The 25,465-nt window shown below is 40.4% G+C and overlaps 1 protein-coding gene across 8 annotated transcripts in view; it reads right to left on the reverse strand.

The window, feature by feature from the left end:
- Positions 1-25,465, reverse strand: part of AIG1 (androgen induced 1) — a 241,628-nt gene that overhangs the window by 151,659 nt on the left and 64,504 nt on the right. For 6 of the 8 annotated variants that reach the window (XM_077776001.1, XM_077775997.1, XM_077775999.1 and 3 more), the window contains exon 3: positions 3,143-3,244. The exons of 1 other annotated variant lie outside the window; for it this stretch is intronic. In XM_077776001.1, the coding sequence (XP_077632127.1) occupies positions 3,143-3,244 (102 nt within the window). Of the gene's footprint in view, positions 1-1,708; positions 1,786-3,142; positions 3,245-25,465 lie in introns of all 8 variants that reach the window. One more of the 8 variants, XM_077776004.1, reaches the window with a different exon arrangement.

Here is a 25,465-nt window from a genome sequence, read left to right on the forward strand (position 1 = left end):
ATTAATGTAAGGCATTAATGAAAAACAATGTAATTATAATCCAAGTACACACAATTTGAATGTTTTTATCAAAATATGAACATTCAAATGAATGTAAAAATTTTTAATTGAATTATTTTAAAAATAAAATATTCAAAATTACTTACTAAAATAAAACTACAAATGATAATTATTGTTAAATTTGTAAATAAAATTTAAATAAAATTGAAAATGCTTATTTGATTTTTTGGTTTTTCATAAATTTTTTTCACATTTTTATAAAAATTTGGGGCACCTCAGTGGCTCAGTCGCTTAGGCGTCCGACTTTAGCTCAGGTCATCATCTCATGGTTTGTGAGTTCCAGCCCAGCATTGGGCTCTGTGCTGACCGCTGAGAACCTGAAGCCTCCTTCAGATCCTGTGTCTCCCTCTCTCTCTGCCCCTCCCATGCTCATGTTCTGTCTCTCTCTGTCTCTCAATAATAAATAAAAATGTTAAATTTTTTTAAAAAATTAAATTATTCATAATTCCTACTGTTTATATTTATATTTTAATAGCCAATCTAAAGAATCAGTATCCTATTTAAAGTTACATATACACAAATTTAGAGCAATGTAAATTATTATTGCAAAATATTCCTCAGCCCCCATAGGCAACTTCTTTGTTAGTAAGTTTGAGACCATGAACTGGAACATGAAGAAAACCAAAGAAATGGTCATTCATCCCTACTAAAGGACAAAATCTATGAAGCTCCTATTATCTTACAGGATTTGACATGTTATTTATCTTTTCTGTTTCTGAAATATTCATATCACTCAAATTGTCCTTGAATTTCTAAGTACTGTTTGTCTCCAAGAGTGAGAATTATAACCCATCAAAGTGAGACAAGGGGAAATTATGAGAGTTAAGTTATACCTCTAATGACTGCATCAGTACTTCGGAACTATTCGTTTGAAACATGAACTAGCACTTGAATCTGCAAAGGTTGTGATTTAATCTCCGGCCTAAAGGTAATATTGTGCATCTGAGGGGTGTAGACAATAGGCCTGATAGTTAAGGACTGTACTTCTATAGCACAGCATGCAGCCACTGGTCTCAGTTAAGGCCTTTCTTGTGTCAGAAACTTTGAGCCTCAGTTTCTTCATTTCTGAAAGGGATAACAATTTCTTGTTCATAGCACCACCACGAAAATTAAATGATATAACCACAGTAGAATACCTAGCACATGATAGGTTCTCAAAAAATAATAGCTATCATTATTGACTGGCAAACAATTATGGAAACTGACTACAGCAGCCCGCCATACCCTTATCCATGGTTTTGCCTTCTGCAGTTTCAGTTATCCAGGGAAACCATAGCCCGGAAGCAGATGCTAGAAGATCAACAGTAGCCTAACGCTACATCACAGTGCCTGCATCATTCGCCTCAGGTCATCTCATCATGTGGGCATTTTATCCTCTCACATCTTCACAAGAAGGGTGAGTACCGAACAGTAGGGTATTTCAAAGAGAGAAATAGCATTCACAAGTTTTATTACTATAAACTGTTATATGTTCTCTTCTGTTGTTATTGTTAATTTCTTACTGTGCCTAACTTATAAGTTAAGCTTTATCATAGGTATGTATGTATCGGAAAGAAACTAGTATGGCTTCTGGGGATCTTGGAATGGATCTCTCTTGGATAAGGAAGAGGACAACTGTATACTGAATTCACTCATCAGTCAAACATACCTTGATCCTACTACAAGCCGGGTGGGTGGGCAGAGTGCTCAGGGCTGGAGGTTGCTGTTTACACCAGGACGGAACACCTAGCGAGGGGAAGACAGACATGCCTAATGGAGACCTGGAGGTCCTTTGCAAGGGTAACTGACGGGGGAGGTAACCTGGCATGGCGGGGAGAGGACAGGCTTCTGAGAGACGTTACAGGAGCTAGCAGGATGAGGAGGCGTCCCCCAGGAAAGAAAGGAAAGGGCATTTGGGGCAGAGGACTGCGAAGACATGGGATTACGAAAAGGCTTTACACATTCAAGAAAAGTCAAAAGTTGGGAGAGGCATGGAGTAACCACATCAAGCCCATTAGATGGTTAAATGAAGCTGACAAGACCCAGCTTATTCGTTCGGAACTGAACGAGAGGTGCCATGTTAATCCTTCAACAGTGTGGCTCTAATTGGACTCAAAGAAAATGCCAGTTTTCTGAGATGTGCCACTTGTGATGAGTTGTCTTAGGAAAGGATTAATCAAAGTCCCTCAGTAATGTTTGTTTGTTAGTACACACCATTTTTCTCAAAATATACCAAAATTGGGGGCAGAAGGGAAACTGTTATTTTGAACCTATGACGTGTGATTTCTAACTCCTCGTTCCCCTATAATTTCTGTGATGGGTTGCCCTTTTCACCAGGAGCACCCAGTGACATATTCTAAAAATTGCTGCAACCAAAAAACGCAGGCTTCTTAGTTAATAACAAAACCGCTCAATTCCAGAAGCAGAAAGGGAAGACAACGACAAAATGTCTCTGCAGAAAAGATATCCTCAAATCTTGCAAGGTGATGTACAAACCATCCAAAAGATTTGATTTGAAACGTGTGAAGACAACACTATGGCTAAAGCGTCAGAAAGAATCAGACTGAAAAGAAGGAAAAGACGTTGCAGCCCCAAACAAACAAACACACTCCAATGGGGACAGCCTGACACGGTGGCGCCCATCACTAAAGCCGCCTCCAGGCCCACGGCAGGTGTCCCAGGGAAAGTCATTGTCTTGTTGCTTCTCCCGGGGAAATTCTTCAAGGAGAACTGTTACTTCCAACACGACCCCACTGACGTGAGGTAGAGGAACAACGGGCCTCGACAGTTGTATCGGTTGGAAAAGATCCTCAGACTCCAATAGGGATAAGTCTTTGAATGGCACAGAAATTAAATTTATCCTGGAATGAGCTAGTTGTATTATCCAACAACACCAACAACTTATAAAACTGTGGGTTAATCCACTACATAGTTTTAATAGTGACTCAATTTCATGGGAAGCTTTTTTTCATTCACATTCAGTATTAGTATCTAATTATAATCTCCCATAATCCCCAACGTAGATTCTATGGAAAGCCTAAATTAGAAAATAGCTCTCTACTAGATTTTTTTTTATGAAAGGAAATTATTTGAGTCCACTCACCATTCCGTGATTCAGCCACCCTGGGATAAAATTATCAAGCAACTTTGGATAAATCATCTCTCTGTCATAGGCATAAATGGTCCAGAACACCGCTACAACGAACTGGAAGGGAAAAGAAATCCTTTATTTTAAATCCACAACATACAATTTGTTGTTTATCCATTGTTCAAAGAACCCAACAGAACTGTAATCTACAGTGAAAGACGAATCAGCAAACCAGCTAATGACTAGAAAGAGAGTTCTAACTTCATTCTATTAGTGGTAACACGCGGGGTCCTTCTTCCTTCCTTGATCTCCCTATTGTGCTCACTCAGGCAAAGGGATCTATTTTAGAGGGAGAGATAAATCGTCTGTCTGTCATCTGGAACAGCTCCTTTCTAGGGCTAATTGCGTTGGTTTGAATCTTCTCAAGAGGGTTTAAAAGTTCACTGGTGGTTTTTTGGATCCCATTCCCCACTGTACAGAGTCAGCACACATTCAAGAAACTGTAGTGTATTTTCCTTGAACCCATCATGTGGTTTAAATTAATCTTCACATTCTCAGGTTTCCATTTCACCACTAGCAGCATTAAAATCACTGCTATATAAAATGTCTCAAAGTCACATTTCCTGCAAATGTATGAATTTATATAGCCTAAGCAGGGGCCTTGGCTGCACTCAGAGCAGAGAGTATGGGACACAAGAATTAGGAATTCCTAATTCTCTTGTGATAACTTACATGTTCATTTGGGTTCCTGAGATTTACTTTGACCCATCAGCAACATAGACATCAAAAGAGAGTAGAGTACTCAATTTGTTCTCTCATCTTTCTTCAAATTAATGGTGAGAGAAGTTCAGATTAAATAAAGAAATGAATGGTCCAAGGTCTTAACCTTCAACTTAGAATTTTAAAGAAAACACAAATGCTTTGGTACACAGTCAATAAATGTAGCATGGGAAAGGGAACTATCCGAGAGGGAGAGCTCAAAATCTCTGCAGAGTTACATCTCATAATAAACGCTACAGCGTGATAACACACAGATAAATATTAAAAGAAACATTTTTATCTCATTTCTTATAAGTCATCTCTACCCCATATTTTATTAATAAAAGTAGTAAATATTTTAATGCCACATTTCGTAAAACTCTCAGTGGTTATACCACAAGCTAGTAATCAGAAAGATTCCAAAGTTCTTTTCCAAGTATGTCAGTTACAACATGGGTAATAGTAGCCTGAAAAAAAGTTCACCCTTAAAACCTAAGATGTAATGAACATTTCTTGCTTCATAAAATACATTGAAAGATAATAGGCAACCATAGATAACACACAGTTTCATTACCAGATTGGGGTCCCTACTTATTTATCCTTTTGGGTCAATTATTTTCACTTAGTTGATAAATGCACAAGATGGAATAGAAAAAACAAAACTCAAACCATTAACGGTAACTATCATTATGATCTTTCCAAGTACAATGAGTAATTTTTAAATTATTCACAACTTTGGTTTCTTCATTCCACTGTACACTTCAAATGCACCGAATGCTTTGACCTAAGCCCTGAGATTGCTACTCAAGGAGCACTGCTACTCAAAATGCGGTCCCTGTGGGTCAGCAGCCCCCATGTTACCCAAGAGCTTGTTAGATACATGAGATGCCAGGTCCTGTCCTGATATGTTCTGATTCTGCATCTTAATAAGATCCTGGTGTCATTCATATCCACATTAAAGTCTGGTTTGGACACTACTCCAGCCACCTTGATTCTCCTCCTCCATCATGGAGTGAGGCAGTCACCGAACCACGTGGCTGGTCTAGCCAGAGCCTCCACCCTTCTTTTCTAGACTTGGGAAGACATGATCCTAGGATTTCTTTCCCCCAAAAGACAAAAGTATGCCTCAGGGCCTGTGTGGGACTCCTTCCTGGGTCTGATCTGGAGGACTGGCTGCACAGTAAATGTGGAAAGCCCCTGACCTGAGAGGTGGTTAAGACGTATCTGTTTCTGAAGGGGGAGAACGAGTTTTACATTTGGTCTGGAGTCCACGTATAAGCATGAAGCCATTCTAATCCTGGAAAGAGCCATACGTGGATATCCCTTCACCTCTGCCATATAATGTCACCTGACGACACATCTCATCACATTCACAGGTGCTCTCCCACACTCAGGGGGAGGGGATTACACACTTGCTCCACAGGCGATGCAATCTTGGGACCATCTTAGAATTCTGCTTACCATATGCTTCCACTCTTCTTTTCCAAATTGTTTTGGCTATTTTCAGTCCTTTGCATTTCCATTTAAATTTTGGAATCCAGCTTGCTAATTTCTACAAAAATATCCTCCTAGAATTCTGATTACGACTGTACTGAATCAATATGTTCAATTTGGGGAGGAATGACATCCTAACAATATTGAGTCTTCTGTCCCGGGAACATAATTTACATCTCCATTTATTTAGATCTTTGATTTCTCAGTTTGTAGTTCTCAGTGAAAAGGATCTTGTACATATTTTTTAATTTATCACTAAGCGTTTCATGTGGTTTTATGTTATTATAGTGTTAAATTTGTTTTTACATTCTTTGTTGCTAGTACATAAAAGGTACAAATGACTTTTGTATATGGATACCGTATCTTCTCTTCGCTAAATTCAATGGTTTGAGTAGTTCTTTCATAACTTATTCTAGATTTTTATATGTATATGATCTGCAAATAAAGACAGCATTTCTTCTTCTTCCTTTACAATGTGCATGCCTTTTACTTCTTTTTCTCTTCTTACTGCACTACCTACAACCTTCGTCACAATGTTACCTAAAGTGATGTGCAGTGAGCACCCTTGATTTCTTCCCTATCTTAGGAAAGTGTCCAGTCTTTCAACATGTAAGTGTGCTGTTAGCTGCAGGTTTTTCTTAGATGCCTTTTACCATGTTGAGGAAAATCTCTCCCATCCTTCATTCATGTACGTAATGAGCAAGTACTGCTTTTTTTCAGATAACTTTGCTGTATCTCCTCAGGTGATCAGATAGTTCTCCTTTATTCTGTTGATATGATGAATTATATAGATTCTTTTAATGTTTACTTATTTTTGAGAGAGAGAGAGATTGAGAAAACAGGTGAGGAGCTGAGAGAGAGGGAGACACAGAGTCCAAAGCAGCCTCCAGGCTCTGAGCTGTCAGCACAGAGCCTGACACGGGACTCAAAAGCACAAACTCTGAGATCATGACCTGAGCTGAAGTCAGATGCTTAACTGACTAAGCCACCCAGGTGCCCCAAATTCTATAGATTTTTAATGCTGGTCATTATGTATTATCATTTTTATATATTGCTGGATTTGACTTGCTGACATTTTGTGAAGAATCTTCTCGTCTTTATTAAGTATATCAACCTGTGGTTAGGTTTATTTTCTCTCAATGTCTCTTTGTTTTTAAGTTTACTTATTTATTTTTGAGAGAGAGAGCATGAGCAGGGGAGGGGCAGAGAAGGAGAGAGGGAATCCCAGGCAGGCACCGCACTGTCAGTGTGGAGCCGGATGTGGGGCTCAATCTCACAACTGTGAGATCAAGACCTGAGCTGAAATCGAGAGTCGGACGCTTAACCAACTGAGCCCCCTGGGTGGTCCTCATAATGTCTTTTTCTAATTTTGGTGCCAGGACAAGGGTGGCTTCAAAAAACAAAGTGGCAAAAGCTCCCTCCTCTATTTTCTGAGAGACCGTGTGCAAGATTAATATTCTGTCTCCCTTATCTATTTGATATGCTTCTCTAGGTAAGCTTTCTGGACTTTATAAAGTTTTCTTGTGAGAAGATTTAACTGTGAATTCAATTTCTTTAATAGATAGAGAGTTTTCAGGCTCTCTGGTTTCTCTTGAGTTAGTCTTAGTCATTTTTGCCTTTTGTGGAATTTTCCCATCTCACCTAAGATTTTGAATTTATAAAGCTGTTCTTCATATTCCGCCATGGAAATCAGTGAAATGCTACAAATCAGATGTTTTTCCCCTGGAGAGCCAGTTGTTAATTACTTACTAGCACACCACTGCTGAGAGCTCCTTTTTATTCCCCATAAATGTTCATTCGTGGTATCCCTACCACGTGGAAAGCATCATGTGGTCAATACTTACCAGTGCAATTGGATCAATCCTTTATATATTAAGGGAATTGCATGGATTATTAAAAGTGAAGTGACTTTCAAGAAAGTATTAGTCACCTTTCTTAACGTAACACTAGAAGGTCAAGAGGCCCAGCTAACTGAGCAGTCAGCCTTCTAAATAATTCTTCAGATGTAAGCATGGCACAGATGGTAGCTTCTTGGCCCCATGCACTGTTATCCTCTTGACAGTATGGTCATCAGCAAACCCAAAATAAGTTTGAACTCTACTACCGGGGCATGAATACGAAACAAAAATAGGTTCTCTTGGACAGGCTAAGTGCTACTGAAACATTCCACTGTTGTGGCCAACTCCTCAGTGTGCACCTGCTGCTTCCCCGCTGCCAGGACCAGAATACTGTACTTGAACTGAGAGTGGAAGGAGCTCGGTCACTTTCCAGTCCTTCAAGTTTCCCAGACAAATACTTGTGTTACAGATAGTCGTTGAGGACTCGTTTGAAACCCTGGAACAATCAAAACTGAATGTGAAAGAAAACTGGATTCACACTTTGCCTCCTTCTGTAAGGAGTCTCTTACACAATATCAGTAGAAGCTGAAGCTAATCAGCTTTAGTCCACTTCTAAGAAGAAGCCTTACTGATCAGTGGGAAATTCTTGGGAGTTCAGTAAAACCGATTAGAGCACAAAGGCTGTTGCAGAGAAATTGACCATGAGGCAGGCCAAAGAGGAAAGTCACTTATCTACAGATTGGTCTGTAGAGGCCTCTAGCATGATCTCAAACATCCACTATTGAAGGAAGGAAGGAATAAATACATGAATACATCTTTCAAGTCTCCAGCTTCCACACGACAGGATCCTAGGAAAGTGTTTTTCCTTTAAAATCTAATCTATTAGTACTCAGACTTTACTAAATATCAATTGGGAAAAAATTTTAATTCTGTTTTGGGCTCTATTACTTTGCCTCCAGATTTCCTTGTCATGATTTGCTCTCCCATCACGTTTTTCCAGAATAATACTTGCTGCAAGGTAATATGTAGACATGTTTCCAGTTGTGATTTCTTCTTCCAAACACACAAAACATGAGAATAAACTGTGTGTTCTGCATGCTAGCTGGCCTTGTCTCTGATGGCCCCCATGCAGAGAGAGACGGTCTAATTTGGACAAGGCCCTGTCTTCCCACCCTCCAGGCCTAGAAGATTCTGAGTCCTTATGTGTTTTCTTGGCTGACTTCCCTCAACCCTACCCTCAAATTCAGCAATGCCCAGAGAAGCACGGATGCCTCTGGAATGCTAAAGTATCTTCTGTTCCAGGGTACAGTTAGTCTCCAGTATCCATTCCTGGAAGTGTGATCCACATACCTCTACTTGTAATTATGAGGCTATGAGCACCATTACATTTTTTACTCTGTGCATTATGCTCATATTACCTTAAAACCAGAATCTACATTTAGAGCGTTCCTAAAACACGCATCACTGCCTTTTTTCCACAGCCTTCAACTATAACTTACAATTTATCCATATTTACCTACATTTAGGTCCTTAATGATCTCTTCTGACTGGGTAAATAATGTGAGAATAAAAACCCAACTCTCATAGTGCCCATGTGATTTGATGGCCGCTTTTCTCTCTGACTTCAGCTTGTACCCCATTCTCTCTTGCTCCCGAAGCTCCAAGTGGCAATTTGTTCCTAAAACTCTTAAGCTCTTTCCTGCCTCGGGGTCTCTGCATTTCCTGCTCTTAATGCCAAGAATCCTCTTACCCTATTTTCACCTGGCTAGATTCTCTGTCCCTTCAGGTCTTGGGGGAGACCTTGCCATTGACTCCATCGCCCTGTTATTTTCCACCACAGACCCTGAGAGAAAGTAAGCTGTTGTCATTGTTCACCTGTTGGTTGTCTGGCTCTTTTACGAGGAGGTGAAGTGTCAAAAAACAGGAACCTGTCTGTCTTGCTCGGTGCAGTTTCCCCACTGCCTCACACATAGCATGTTTGTGATAAAACTTCGGGACTAAGTGAATAAAGATGTGTTGCTGCTTCCTGTCTGTCTGTCAGGCTCCACATCTCCCATAGGGGCAAGTACTCTTTTAAGCCTTCGATTTGCTTCCTGGTGACCTAAAATTCCTTTTTTATATTCTCCATATTTTTTTTTGTCTGTGAGGAAGAGAAGCCCTTTTTTTCCAGGGTCATTCTTCCAGCCCATCTCTTCTCAGACTTTACCTGCCAGCCTCTCTTTCACCTGTGTAAGTCTCCTATCACCCTGAAATAATCCTCTGGACTTCTGGATCATGATGGAAGCACTAAAGGCTCTCATTCTCCAAATCAACCAATCACAAGGAGAATGGGAAACAAAGTGAAACCCATGCAGTAGGAAACACCTATAATCCAAATATCACTCTTTTCAACAGGCTGTGAAGTATTAGGAAAACTGAGTCAGGACAAGACAAGACTCTGATGGAAGAAACAAGATCCAAGGTTCTCTGGTCGAGTGAACAGAACAGAGAGATCGCTACAGCCGGCATACTCTAAGGGACACTGAATGACTCTTGCTGGGCACAGGAGGTCTGAGATGCATGGGAGCACCGCGGAAACGTTCTGATCCCTGCTTGGCTTCAGGTGTCGGAAGTGATGATGCTAAATGTGGAAACGGGCCAGCATGTCATCTCTGCAAGAGGTGGGAGGTGGGGATGTTAGGGTAAACAAGAGGGGGTCTGTGGTAGCCAGGCTGCCTGCTCACCTGATGAACACAAAGCTTCCCATCACCATATAAAATGGTTGTGATGAAAATGAGTCAAGGAGAGAGAGAGGAGTGTGGCCCAGAAAGGAGCCACTTTCCAGAGGAGGTAGTGGTGGAAAATAGGCAGAAATTCAAGCTGCCCAGGCTCAGTTCCCTAGTCCGTCTCCAGTTCTATCCTTTAGCAAATAGCTGGCTCCAAGAGAACACACCCATTTAAGGATGAGCAATCATAAGAAAAGAAATAACATGGAATGTATTCATAAATACCACAAAAGGGAGAGACAGAGAGAGAGAGAAAGTGGACTCTGGCCTCCCCCCAAAAGGCAACTGAACAAGACAAACCAGAAAAATTATCAATTAACAATCAAATAATTCTCCTTAAAGGAAAGAGGTCAACGATGAAAATCTGAGATTAAATAAAGAAGACAGAGCAAGAGAAGAGGGGAGAGCTTAAGAGCTAAATATAATATAAGGGGCGTGTGGGTGGCTCAGTCGGTTGAGCGTCCGACATTGGCTCAGGTCATGATCTCACAGTTCATGGGTTCAAGCCCCTCGTCGGGCTATGTGCTGACAGCTAGCTCAGAGCCTGGAGCCTGTCTTCGGATTCTGTGTCTCCCTCTCTCTCTGACCCTCCCCTGCTCACGCGCGCTCTCTCTCTCTCTCAAAAATAAAAAAATAAAAACATTAAAAAAGAACTAAATATAAAAACATAAAACCACATAAAACTGAAAGTCACATTATAAGCAGTAAAAGGAAAACCTGCCCTTTGGTAAAGACGGTAGGAGGTTAGCTTTCTGCAGTACCATGGACCAGATACATTGAAAGACCCTCCCACCGGGACACACTAGGTGCTAAATAAATTACAACAAATATACCTTCAAATGTATTGCTGAGCAGACAAGAAAGGAAGGGAAGTCACTGGGAGGAAAAAAAAATTTTTAAAGACCCATACAGACAAGATCAGAACAGGGAAGAAACCAGAACAGTAGCAAACACAGAAACTGGGTCTGCCCTGGGGGCAAATGCCCATCCTGGAATCAGAGAGCTCCGTGCATGGTGGCCACGGCCATGGACAAGCTGGGCCTTGGGCCCACGAGGACTGGCGGAGCAGGCCCACACTTGCCAGCCTTGCCCCCCAGAGGGGCCAGAGCCTCAGTGAAAGGGCACTGGCTGGAGAAAGTGCCCTTCGTCAGGCTAAATATATTGCTCTGTATTCTGAACTGCTAAGATTTTTTTAAAAATCAAAAACATTTCATTTCAGTGAACTGTGTGGTACACGGAGATCACCATGTTTTGCCCTTCATCTCTGTATTCATGAAAGCTGAGTGCCGTCATTCACAAGGTCTGCAAAGTCAGAGAACAGCTTTCAGGCTCATGTCAGGTTACTGTGGTGGATGCTGTAGTGCTTCTCCATGATCCCCTCTTCAGAGTCCGTGCGTCCATCCCCCAGATGCTGAGAATGCTGGTTTTTGGCCACCGTGAATTCCCCTCATTGGGAACTGCCTTGTGCGAAGTCAGGCCCCTTCCCCAGGGAAAGTCTGAATCCAGTGACTGATGATGCAAGGAAACCCCCTCCCAGCCCCTCTGCCTCCATTCAGGGCAACTCCGAAACGTGATCCCAACTCTAAAGGTCCCAGGATGCATGTCACAAATGCGGTGTGGGCCATCTTCCCCTTCTCCCTGCTACTGTCTTCCTCACTTCAGAACAGGTATTTCTCCCAAGAATCTGCATCCATCCATCTGCATCCATCCCTGAGCCTCTTCACAGGAAGCCCAATCTAAGAGCATGCCATGCATGGATAAGCACAACAGACATATACAAGCATAAAAACATTCGTAATACATCACCATAAAGAAATATGTAAAAAGTGAAAATTATTTGTAATCTCGTCCTGAAGAGATAGTCATTGTCAAAAGGATACATACACCCTTAAAAGGCCTTTTCCTATGCATGTAAAGTGCATTCCATTCATTATTTTAGAAAGTTAGACCATACTTTAATTAGTCTTCTGCATTTTTAAAAAAAGTCAGAGAGGGAGAGAGAGAATTCCAAGCAGGCTCTGCTCTGTCAGCACAGAGCCCAGTGTGGGGCTTGATCTCACAAACCATGAGGTCATGACCTGAGCTGAAACCAAGAGTCAGATGCTTAAGCAGCTGAGCCACCCAGGCGCTCCTATCTTCTGCAATTTTTTAATTTAAGAATGTTTTTTTTTTAATTTTTTAATGTTTTATTTATTTCTAGGGGAGAGAGAGAGACAGTCTGAGCAGGGGAGGGTCAGAGAGAGAGGGAGTCACAGACTCTGAAACAGGCTCCAGGCTCTGAGCTGGCAGTCAGCACAGAGCCCGACGCGGGGCTCGAACCCACGAACCGCGAGATCATGACCTAAGCGAAAGTCGGACGCTTAACCGACTAAGCCACCCAGGCGCCCCCCCAGTTTTCTTAAGCAATTCATTAATACCACACTGTATGATTATGCACTATAATTTACTTAAGCACTCTCTAATGGATATGTATATTCTTTCTGATTGGTACAATTTCCGATAATGCTGCAATAGTATGTGACGTGTATGTTTTTATGCACCTACATCATGAGGACCTCAGAGGAATAAATTACTAGAAGTGAAGCTCCTAGATCCAAGGTCACCGTTGACTTTGGAGCTGACTTTCACAAAGGCTCCTCTGTCACCCCTGCTCCCATTGCCCACTGCCTTTACCCCAGTTCCAGGCCACGCTGTCCCTGCCCTGGACTATTGCCGTAGCCCCTTGGCTAGAGCCACTGGCATCAGTTTTCTTTAAATTCTATCCATGCTTTATCTTGGCCTCAGAGTTATCTTACTAAAAACATTTAAGAACTTCTCAGTTTAAAACTTCCAATGGCTCCCCCTTGCTCGCAGAATAAAATCAAAACTCCCTTTGTGATCTGGCCCCAAATTCTCTTTCCAGTCCCCTTCCAGCTTCTTCTAGGAACCCAGTCAACAGAGTATGTATAGTTTCCCAAACTTACCACACGCTTCCAAGTATCCATTCCTCTGTGCTTTTTGTAATAGCAGCTTGAAATTCATTGCATTTTTTTTTCAAACTCCAAGCTCTATCAAGTGTTAGATATCAGTTGTGCAGCCGTCCCCACCACCTAAAAAACCCTACGATTTCTCGTCAAAAGCAATTACTTTTTTCCCTGACCCACTTCAGGCCTCTGCTTAAAATATTAGCCCGTTTAACTACCTCTTACATGTCCTCTCGTTTGCTGGCCCCTCTAAGCTGCCGAAGGCTCTGTCTACCCTCCAGACCCCTCATCTGCTGCTCCATTTTCCAGGAATGCTCCCAGCACTCATAGCAGCTCATCCTTACCATGCGGAAGGGATCCGAAATAGCAAAGTCTCCAAGAAGCCTCCCCTAAGTTGTCCCTTCTTCTTGTATGTGCTCTCTTAGCACGTTATGTTTTTCCTTCATAATGCTGGGCATAATCGTGATGAAATAAGTGACTGTGTAATTCCTGGTTTCTCTTCCCAGTGGGATGTGAACTTGATGAGAGCAAGGACCAGTTGATTTCCTCTCAGTTGCATCCTCACATCTCCCTTGGCACGTTCTATGTTTATTTCTTGGCTCTTTATTTTGAAATCATCAAAGACTCGCAAGAAGTTGAAAAATAATACAGAGAGTCCCTGTGTATCCTTCACCCAGCTTTCCCCAAGGATAACATCTTACACAAGTATGGTACATTTTCAAACCAGAAAACTGACATTGGCCCAATACTATTAATGAAACTATAGACCTATAGACCTATTCAGATTTCACCAGTTTTTACAGCCACTCATTATTTGAAGGGTATATTATGCCATGAAGTTGTGCCACATGGACATATTTCTGGAACCTCTACCACAGTCAGGATTCAGAAGAGTTCCATTACCACAAAGAAAGTCCCTAATGCTACCCCCTTAGAGTCACACCATTCCCTGACCTTGATCCCTTGCCAACTCTGGATCTGTTCTCTGTCAATAAATTTTAACATTTTGAAAATATTATATATTCTGGATTACACCTATTTAGTCTCTACCATGTATAGGTCAGGGGCTTCACAAGCAAAATATTATTTAAGGGTTACAACTACCCTGAGGCAGCTACCATTATTTTTCTGGTTTTATAGATGAAGAAATTAGCCTTAGAGAATTTTAGTAACTTTTCCAGGGTCAAAAAGTGGCCAAGCCAGAACGTGAGGCCTGACAATGAAGACCCCAGAGCCAATGCTTTTAACCTCTCTTAATACTTCTTACACATAATAGTATATACTTTTGAAGGAATTAATAGTTGAATGAATGATTAAATGTCAAAGACTATTTCATTTCTAAGTCCACTAGCAAGGCCTGCATATAGCAGGAATTCAATGAATGTTTGGTGAGTAAAATGTTTGGTTCATCATTCTAGAGAAATCAAAAGAAAAAGAAAGATGGCGACATGTGGAGAAAAATCACCACGCTGCTCTTCTGGACCCACCATGACATATAAAGCCACAGGGCAGTAGTATGGGATGCAGAACAAAGCAGGAGAATCATTCGTGTCTTTGCTAGTAATAAATGCGTTAGTGGAATCTCAAGCATCTTAACAACGATTATTTGACCAGGTACATCTTCCCTCTGGCAAATTCATAGTCACAGGATAGAGAAGTAGAATATTTGCTGGTCTTAACTGATATTTGGGTTTGTCTTGCACCTTGGAGCCACGCACCCTTCCTTACTCAAATTTTACTTAATAAGCTCCTATCTTATTATTTTCATGTCATCTTCTGGACATATGTCTTCCCGCAGAATACCAGCTTATGGGGCTGGGTGCCTATGACCTGACATCCTCAGACTCTTTTGCCCAGCGTCATGCCCTGTGTCATCCCTGTGCCTACCAGCTGAAACCACACCAATCAGGCCACATCCCTCTGACTCTCTTTTCAGTTCTCAGGCAACTCTGTTTGATCTGTTTCATCAATGACTGATACATGGAAATGGATATGAGGGCTTTTTTTGTTCCCTTCTATTTCCCAGTAAGTGGACCCAAATTGCCTGGGGGTGGCTTCTAGTGGTAGGAACCTTCTTTTGAAAGCTTATTTTTACACTGCTGAGAGTGTCCTGGCAGTGGGGGCCCTGGTTAGGAAGGTGGGGTGCAATATGAGGAGGTTGGATGTGGAGAAGATGAGCCTCTAAGGGTGGAAACTTCTGTCTATTCCACTTTCTGGTTGGCCGTCAAACTACAGAGAGAGATAGAGGAAAATAAACAGGAAGGGCCAACTGATATGATAAGCATGAATCAGGAGTAGTTGAGACTCAGATGGGAAACTCCAAAGATTACAGCCAACTGCACAGATGGAATGAAAAAGACAAACAGGTACTCCAGAAAAATGCATAGTAATGTAGCTGGAGCTATTAAGCACAATGGAAACAGTTGATGTTCTTTATCTCCACAATGGTATAGATTAACCCTAATGTATCTGGCACAACCATTTCTTGGAAAGAAACTTCAAGGTAAAGATAACTTCTATTATTGAGACTCTGATATGAAGGAGATTTGGTAGGAGCTGTAGGTGAACCCATTCTCTAGATAAGATGTGGTAAAAAGGGAATCAGAACTTATAAATATATTATGGTGGAATAAATGCTCTGAACTTACTCTCTCAATGAAAAATACCACCAGAAAAAAAAAAAGCTCAATAAAATATTCAGGTGACAATGTATTGGTTTCTCTTTCGTCCTTTCAATATTTCTTTTTGCAAATACAAGACAAAAGGTATACAGCCACCCATATAAACGCCTATATGTTCCTATGTGTATGTGTGTCTCCCCTTCTTAAATATACGTATCATACTATATAACCTTGATTATGTTGTTTTGTAACACATCCAGGGAGCATGAACACCTTTTAAAATAAACCACCATCTCACAAAAATTAGTGAAACTATAGATGTCAAAATAAAGTGAGTGAGAATCCCAAGAGATCAGCAAGCACAGAGCTAGCTTTCCTCCAGAAGTATCTGTCAAACTACAGTGACCCTGAGTTTATCTCTGGATGCCCCATGGAATTCAGGAAATAGGAGCTAAAGACTGCCCAAGGTGTGGGGCCGAACCACTGAGGCCTCTGCCTAAAGCTGGTACCCCAGAGGGTTACTCCTTCAGTGAAAGGGTGACCCTCATCGCAGAAGAGGAAAACATGCCTGCTAGAACCTTAGGTCTTCATTGAGAAGAAAGAGAAAAAAATATTACCCTGAAAGATAACCATCAGAACCTTAAGATGGCAATCATGTGGGTTTGTGGCCCGATATGAGCTTTTGGAAAGATGCAGTGATCTGAAATGTGTGTTCTTCTTAAGCTCATTAAGAATATTAAAATATGCCACCATTTAAACCAAAAGAAAGTTCAAAAAATTTCAGAGTATTGGTATCTTACTGATCATAGCTTCTGGTCAAAATGCAATGGAGTTTGAAATCAATAATAGAAACATAAAAATCCCTATACATTTGGAAATCTATAAACATACTTTAAAAGCTTAGGGATTGAACACAAAATCAGAATGGACTCTAGCAAATATTTAGAGATAAAACAGTCACAAAAATGGTAGATACGGTTCTGTGGGATATAGTTAACATCTTAAATGAGGGAAATTGGAGGCTTCTATATACACAGTAGAAAAGAAAAATGCATAAAAATTAATGAGTGAGGTATACATCTTCAGAAGACAACAAAGAATAGCCAGATGATTAATGAAATAGAAAACAGACATACAAGAAAGGATCAGTGAAGCACCTTTACAGGTGCAGAGGAAAAACCTGATAAAATGTGGCAATCATTCTTGATAAGAATTTTCAGCAAATGAGGAATAAAAGTCCCTTGTTAGGGAGTATTGCACCTCAGGCCATGCTGAGATTCTCCTGGGTGGAAGGGATTAATGTATCTTGGCACACCTGTATTTCACTGCAGCATCCTGTTTAGGAAACTTCCTTTTTTTCCTGGAGAATCTCTCATGCATGTGGAACAGGAGAATGTACGAAAATTTTCAGGGCAGTATTGCCCAAAACTGCTAAAAAATTGGAAACAAGCTGAATATTCATCAGTAATAACACAGGTAAATTTCTCTGGCAAAAATTTTAAGGACATGCAAGATCTTTTAAGGGATCAGTTTTTTTCCTCTTTGGTGCAAATTTCAACCTCTGGTCCAGTAAGTCAGTTACTGATTCTCACCAGAAGATACAATGTATGTCTACCAACTGCACAATGTCCAGGTGAACTGTGTTGGAAATTGTCCCCAGCAGAGCAGACCCATTTGTAACTTATGACATAAACCCCACCAACAGTATATTATTTCCCCTTGAAGCCTTTTACCAGTATTTGAGTCTTTCCCTCTACCCTCTACTGCCTTCATGAACCATAAGAACTCCTTCTGGGATTTTGGATGGCATCACCATACATTCTCTTGGAATTTCAAGACGTTGTACCCTCTAACCTTTTGAAAGAGAGGTTTGCAATGGGACAGGATACTACTTGCAGGATACTACTTCTCACCTCAAAGGACATTCTCTGTGATATGAGGCCACTTTTAGGGCAAATGCAAGGAAACTGATACTCTTTGACTGCATGACATCCTGCCTGACACTGTTTTAGACAGTTTGTGGCTTTCATTGTCCTTCACAATAACCCAAGTGAGTTAGGTGTTTCCAGCCCACTCTTCACATTAGACAACCAAGCTTTTGGGAACCTATGAAATTCACATTAGGAAGTGGTGGATCCAGAATTAAAATCCAGGTCTGTCTCCAAGGCTCATGCTCTTCTGACGACATCTGGTCACCTTACAACTCACACAGGTGAGATCACCACATAAGGTGGGTCATTTATACATTCCCATAACTAACCCTCCTTTTTAAAAACATAGTTTATTGTCAAATTGGCTTCCATACAACATCCAGTGCTCATCTCAACAAGTGCCCTCCACAATGCCCATCACTCACTTTCCCTTCTCTCCCAACCCCATCAACCTTTGGTCTATTCTCTGTATTTAAGAGTCTCTTCTGGTTTGACTCCCTCCCTTTGCTTGTAACCATTTTTCCCCTTCCCCTCTCTCGTGGTCTTCTGCCAAGTTTTCAAGATCCACATATGAGTGAAAACATATGGCACCTTCTGTCTTTCTCTGACTGAGTTATTTCCCTCGGCATAATACTCTCCAGTTCCATCCACATTGTTGCAAATGGCAAGATTTCATTCTTTCTCATTGCCAAGTAGTATTCCATCATATATTTAAACCACATATTCTTTATCCATTCATCAGTTGATAGACATTTAGGCTCTTTCCATAATTTGGCTATTGTTGAAAGTGCTGCTGTGAACATTGGGGTACATGTGCCCCTATGCATCAGCACTCCTGTATCCCTTAGGTAAATTCCTAGCAGTGCTATCACTGGGTCATAAGGGAGTTCTATTTTTAATTTTTTGAGGAAACTCCACACTGTTTTCCAGAGGGACTGTACCAGTTTGCATTCCCACCAACAGTACAAGAGGGTTCCTGTTTCTCCACATCCTCGCCAGCATCTATAGTCTCCTAATTTGTTCATTTTAGCCACTCTGACCAGTATGAAGTGGTATCTCAGTGTGGTTTTGATTTGTATTTCCCTGATGATGAGTGACGTTGAGCATTGTTTCATGTGTCTGTTGGCCATCTGGATGTCCTCTTTGGAGAAGCGTCTATGTCTTCTGCCCAATTCCTCACTGGATGATTTGTTTTTTGGGTGTGGAGTTTGGTGAATTTTTTATAGATTTTGGATACAGCCCTTTATCTGATATGTCATTTGCAAATATCTTTTCCTAGTCTATTCTATTGGTTGCCTTTTAGTCTTGCTGTTTCCTTTGCAGTGCAGAAGCTTTTTTATCTTGATGAGGTCCCAATAGTTCATTTTTGGTTTTAATTCCCTTGTCTTTGGAGATGTGTTGAGTAAGAAATTGCTGCAGGTGAGGTCAAAGAGGTTGTTGCCTGCTTTCTCCTCCAGGGTTTTGATGGTTTCCTGTCTCACATTCAGGTCTTTCATCCATTTTGAGTTTATTTTTGTGTATGGTAAGAAAGTAAGTGGTCTGGTTTCATTCTTCTGCATGTTGCTGTCCAGTTCTCCTGGCACCATCTGTTAAAGAGACTGCTTTTTTTTTTTTTTCCCCATTGGATACTTTTTCCTGCTTTGTCAAAGATTAGTTGTCCAGTTCTGAGTTCTCTATTCTATTCCATTGGTCTATGTGTCTGTTTTTGTGCCAATACCATACTGTCTTGATGATTACATCTTTGTAGTAGAGGCTAAAGTCTGGGATTGTGATGCCTCCCGCTTTGGTTTTCTTCTTCAATATTATTTTGGCTATTGTGGGTATTTTGTGGCTCCATACAAATTTTAGGATTGTTTGTTCTAGCTTTGAGAAGAATGATGGTGCAATTTTGATTGGGATTGCATTGAATGTGTAGATTGCTGTGGGTAGTACTGACATTTTAGCAATATTTATTCTTCCAATACTTGAGCATGGAATGTTTTTCCATTCCTTTGTGTCTTCTTCAATTTCCTACATAAGTTTTCTAGTTTTCACCATACAGATCTTTTACATCTTTGGTTAGGTTTATTCCTAGGTATTTNTATTTTGGCTATTGTGGGTATTTTGTGGCTCCATACAAATTTTAGGATTGTTTGTTCTAGCTTTGAGAAGAATGATGGTGCAATTTTGATTGGGATTGCATTGAATGTGTAGATTGCTGTGGGTAGTACTGACATTTTAGCAATATTTATTCTTCCAATACTTGAGCATGGAATGTTTTTCCATTCCTTTGTGTCTTCTTCAATTTCCTACATAAGTTTTCTAGTTTTCACCATACAGATCTTTTACATCTTTGGTTAGGTTTATTCCTAGGTATTTTATGGTTCTTCATGCAATTGTAAATGGGATCAGTTTCTTTATTTCTCTTTCTGTTGCTTCACTATTGATGTATAAAAATGCAACCATTTTCTGTACATTGATTTTGTACCCTGCGACTTTGCTGAATTCATGTATCAGTTCTAGTAGACTTTTGGTGGAGTCTGTCAGGTTTTCCATTTACATTGTCATGTCATCTGTGGAAAGTGAAAGTTTGACTTCTTCCTTGACAATTTTGATGCCTTTTATTTCCTTTTGTTGTCTGAGTACTGATGCTAGGACTTCCAGCACTATGTTAAACAACAGTGGTGAGAGTGGACATTCCCTACCGAGGATGATATTAGATGTGGGCTTTTTGTAAAGGGCTTTTTATGATGTTCACGTATGTTTCTTCTGACTTTTTGAGGGTTTTTATTAAGAAAGATGCTGTATTTTGTCAAATGCCTTTTCTGCATCTATTGATAGGATCATATGGTTCTTATCCTTTCTTCTATTAATGTGATGTATCACATTGATAGATTTGTGAATATTGTACTCCCTGCAGCCCAGGAATGAATCTCACTTGATCATGGTGAATAATTCTTTTTATATGCTGTTGAATTCGATTAGCTATTATCTTTTTGAGAATTTTTGCATCCATGTTCAACCGGAATATTGGCCTGTAGTTCTCTTTTTTTGTTGGGTCTCTGTCTGGTTTGGGAATCAAAGCAATGCTGGTTTCATAGAATGAGTCTGGAAGTTTTCCTTCCATTTCTATTTTTTTGGAAGAGCTTGAGAAGGATAGGTATTAACTCTGTTTTAAATGTCTGATAGAATTCCCCAGGGAAGCCATCTGGTCCAGGACTCTTCTTTGTTGGGAGCTTTTTGATACCTGATTCAGTTTCTTCACTAGTTATGGGTCTGTTCAAATTTTCTGTTTCTTCCCATTTGAGTTTTGGTAGTGTGGGGGTATCTAGGAATTTGTCCATTTCTTCCAGGTTGTCCAGTTTGTTGGCATATAATTTTTCATAGTATTCCCTGATAATTGCTTGTATTTCTGAGGGATTGGTTGTAATAAAATCACTTTCATTCGTGATTTTATCTATTTGGGTCCTCTCTCTTTTCTTTTTGAGAAGTCTGGCTACAGGTTTACTAATTTTATTTTTTCAAAAAACCAATTCTTAGTTTCATTGATCTGTTCAACTAGTTTTTTTTTTGGATTCTATACTGTTTACTTCTGCTCTGATCTTCGTTATTTATCTTCCTCTGTTAGGTTTGCAGCGTCTTTGAACTAACCCTCCTTTTATCAGTTCAAAGTTTTAAACTGGTTCATTTAAAAACTCTTTTTTTAAGTTTATTTATTTATTGAGAGAGAGAGAGAGAGAGAGCAGAGGAGGGACACAAAGAGAATCCCAAGCAGGCTCCATGCTCTCAGTGCAGAGCCTGATGCAGGGCTCAAATTGTGAGATCGTGACCTGAGCTGAAATTAAGAGTCAGGCATGTAACCAACTGAACCACCCCAACCCCCCTAAATCAATCCATTTTAAACTGAATTCCACTCCAGAATAAATTGAGTGAGGCTCCTTTCACTCTGTCAAGTGACAACAAATGAAATGGTTAAACATATCCATAAACCTCACCCAAGACTACTTTTATTATGTTAGAGAAACACTGCTATCAATTGATAGCAATTCCTTTTTCAAAAAACTAGACTTTTTGTCGTCATAAAATCATTGAATAATCAAACTCTTGCTGTCTGTATCTCTCTCTCTCTTTTTCAATAAAAGGGAGCTGTAGTCTGTTATTAGACAGGATTACATTAAAAGGAATATCCACAAGGCAGCTATAAGTACATAGGAGAGACATCCAGCTGCAACTTAAATCTAAAGTTACCACCTGAGAATAAAATTAAGAAAAATCTAATTTAATCTAATTTAATAAAAGTTAATTAAGTAATTAGAGCATCCTTTTGTAGAAGCATCCTGGGTTAGGTGGCTGGGTTAGGACGGCTTATATTCAGTGCCTTGGGTATAGTATCACAATGGCCTGGCCAGAACACTATTATAACAGTGGAATCTGAAGCCTGCTTAAGTGAATTACAGGCTGCCCAAGAAGGATATGTTAACAGGAAAAAAGTGATCATCACAGTGGGTCTGGCTTATGGATATAACAGAGCAAGAATGGGTCTCCAGCTCTTTATGGGGGACAGGAACAACTCTGGCCATCTGAGATAGCATTCCAATCTACCCAGCAAGTCAGTCCCTTTGGTGCAAAAGGACACATCAGACTATAGTGATTTGACCAGCTGCCACTAATATCACCCAATTACTGTGCCTTGCCTCGAATTTGAGTTCACCTAGATTTGGCTACACTTTGTCTTCTTCAAATTGTTCTGGTCTAGAGAGAATTTATGCAGATTCTGGTCTGACAATTTTTCTTGGTCATTATAAATGACTCAGTGATCTTTCTGAGCTAAAGTGTATTCTGTAATCAATTAGTTAGCATGAATTCATTTACTGAGAGAAAGATTACCTTAAATGGACTGACAAAAATTGTGTGTCTAGGTCTTTGGTTCTGGGCTACAGTGACATTTGAGTACAGTCCCAGCACACTGGGACATCCACAAATGGCCACTTCACTCTCTCTGAATTTCTCTCTGAATTTCCTGTATTTTGTTTAGTTTAGATCGTATGCACAAACAAACTAGGAAAATACATAACATTTCTGTGCATAGTTTGCCATGGGGAAAGAACTTTTAGAAATGTTCGTGCATTTGTGTTTTGGCATCATATCAACTACATATCAATCTTATCTCTTCCTCTATGAACAATTTAAGCTTTTAATATAGAGCATAAACATCTGTACATAATACATTTGCAAATGAGAATACATGTGAGATTTTCTTATTAGGAAAACAATAAATACTTATTGCGGAAATTTGTGCGGACTTTTGTTTTTGCCCTTTACATTATTCTATTATGATCTATGCTGTCTACATAACGTGGAAGGAGTCAACAAACAAAGGGTCATCTTTGGAACCAAAATGGCTCAAAGATGCATATATGCAGGCTACGCGAAAGCACTCTGTCTGCCCAACAGCACATCATGAGTTTTGTTTAGGCCTTTGATCTCCCTGAATTCTTTGTCATCTGCTTAGGTCCCTCTAGAATTGCTGAGGACCACTTCTTGTCAATTAAGAGCCAGGAGGTTATAGTAACCCAATTACTTTGAGGATCAGCCCTTCAGGAAGGTGCCAAAGTTGGGGAGAAACATCTGTCTTGATGGTGACCGCAAAAGGAGGGAGACCCAAATAAAATCTACTCTCTGTGGATGATTCTTTCTAGAGCTTTCTTTCTTTCTCTTTCCTTGTTACCGTTTTTTTTTTCTTTAAGACTATTCATAGCACAAAGCATTCATCCAAACATTACTGGCCAGGTCCATTCTGGAAGGTAGGACGGAGCAAAGCAAGCAGAAACTGCTGTGGCCTGTGTGGCAACATCTTGCCTGCCCTCAGGGAGTCCGCTCTGTGCTGGTAACACAGCCTCAGGGATGAGTGAGCTTCCTGCTGCCTCTTGTTTTCTTAAGATCCTCTTTGAGAGTCAGGAAAATTGTGTGAGAGCATTTAACATAATGACTGGTGCATGGCGCTCAATAAATTTGCCTGAAAGCTTTTTGAAGATTTCTCCCTATTTTCCTAGAGTGTCTGGCTTTGCAAGATACAACGTACAAAAAAGTTATTCTGTGTATCCTGCAACAAAATAGAGAAGACACTTCTCCACATAGGCAAGATTTACATGCAGCCACAGCTGAATGATGCTGAGGCCCAGGAGACTGGGTCACAATGAACTGATTTGACTTGGACCACCTCAAATCCTTGATGAAAGCAGGTGGAGGTATAAATTATAAATTTAAAAAGAAAACCAGATTTGACTGAAAACCCTCTCTTTAATAAAGCAGAACAAAATGGCTTTCAGTAATTCTTAGTAAAATATTTGCTGGGTAGGCACAGTTCATTTGTTAGGATACCCATACGGAATGTGCTGGATCATTTCTTGCCAAAAATATTCTTTTGCAATCGTGTAGCTACGAACTGTGCTTTCTTGGAAGCCCAGATATGATTTACAGATGACACTGGATACATTTGGTAACCATTTCTAAAAACGTAGCTAATTATGTTGATAAAACCTGACTTTCACAGATTAAAAACAAGCACGTTGGATAAATGAGATAGCTTAAATCTGTACTTAATGGCTGAAACAAGAAGGCAAGGCAGGAAAGATGTTCTTGTTTTGGCCCAAATCTGTACTTTGCAAACTGGCCTGTAAAACTGTATGAAATCATTGATCCATGGTGTGAAATAATACATCAAACAGGAACAATAATATGCACAAATGAACAGCTTTTGTTAAATAGCCTCAAGGAAAATGATAAACAGTGGCTTTTGATCCAGATTCTGCATAACTCCCTTTCTTATTCTGATGCATTCTCCTAAATTAGAAATTGTGGTCAGCTCAGAGCTTATGTACATAGCTAAAAATACCTATTAAGCAAATGATGAAAAGCAAAGTTAGGTTTGATTTATCAGAAAGTTTAGCATACTTGCTACGAGCAAGCACTTCATTTGTCAGTGTCTGGGTTAAAGTCCTGGTTGCACCGTTGACTGACTGTGGACCTCAGGCAAGCAACTGTAAAGCGGGAAGCCCCATCTGTAAAACTGTAAAATACAGCATCTTCTGTGAGGTGGGAATGATGGCATTTCTACCTTTTGGGGCTATGAGAATTAAATGCACAATTAAAGGAAAGCCCTTAGCACACTGCCTGTCCCCCAGTAGCAAGCAGTGCTCATTATAGATTTTTTTTCAGCCTCTTGAGTTGTTTGTGGGTTTTCCCTCTGTGGGAAGGGGAGATGGTGAGAAGTGTCAGTAAATGCAAATGGAGCTGCTCTTTCACAGGCTGGAAACAAAAAACAAAGGCAATAGCAAACGCCTCTGGGGATGCAGTGTCTTCTTTAAAACTCTAAGGTAACTGTAGCAGGAAGGAGGTACAGGTAGAATTTCTGAATATCAGACAAAAATGTTACTATATTAATGAATCTAGGGGCTGTTTTTCTTTGTTAACTCAAGGCTAATTTTGACAGCATCCCCAGGGCATGTGCGGGTTTATATTATTTTTGAGGCTTCTTCCTGTTTAGTTATTGGTGCTTGTATGAACGAGGTCATTCTTATTTATTTATTTTTATTTTTGATGGAGAAAAAGACAGAGCATGAGCAGGGGAGGGGCAGACAGAGAGGGAGACACAGAATCGGAAGCAGGCTCCGGGCTCTGAGCTGTCAGCACAGACCCCCGTGCGGGGCTCCTACCCACTAGCTGCAAGCTGAGCCCAAGTCAGCTGCTTAATTGTCTGAGCCTCCCAGGTGCCCCTGAGGGAGGTCATTCTAAATTTTTAGTCAATTTTTAAGGTGAAGAGAAGAAGGGGTCCTCCTTCAGATTAAGTGGCCAGGTGATCCAAGCAAATGAGCACAGAAACCTCATCTCCGTTCATGCCACCCAGTGTGGGCACACCACCATTTATATTCAGAATCTTCTCCGTTTACATTCCTCCCCCATCTCCCAAGGGTGAATGATGAACAACG

This window comes from Crocuta crocuta, unplaced genomic scaffold (assembly GCF_008692635.1).
Source record: "Crocuta crocuta isolate KB4526 unplaced genomic scaffold, BGI_CrCroc_1.0 scaffold25, whole genome shotgun sequence".
NCBI classification, from domain to species: Eukaryota; Metazoa; Chordata; class Mammalia; order Carnivora; family Hyaenidae; genus Crocuta; species Crocuta crocuta.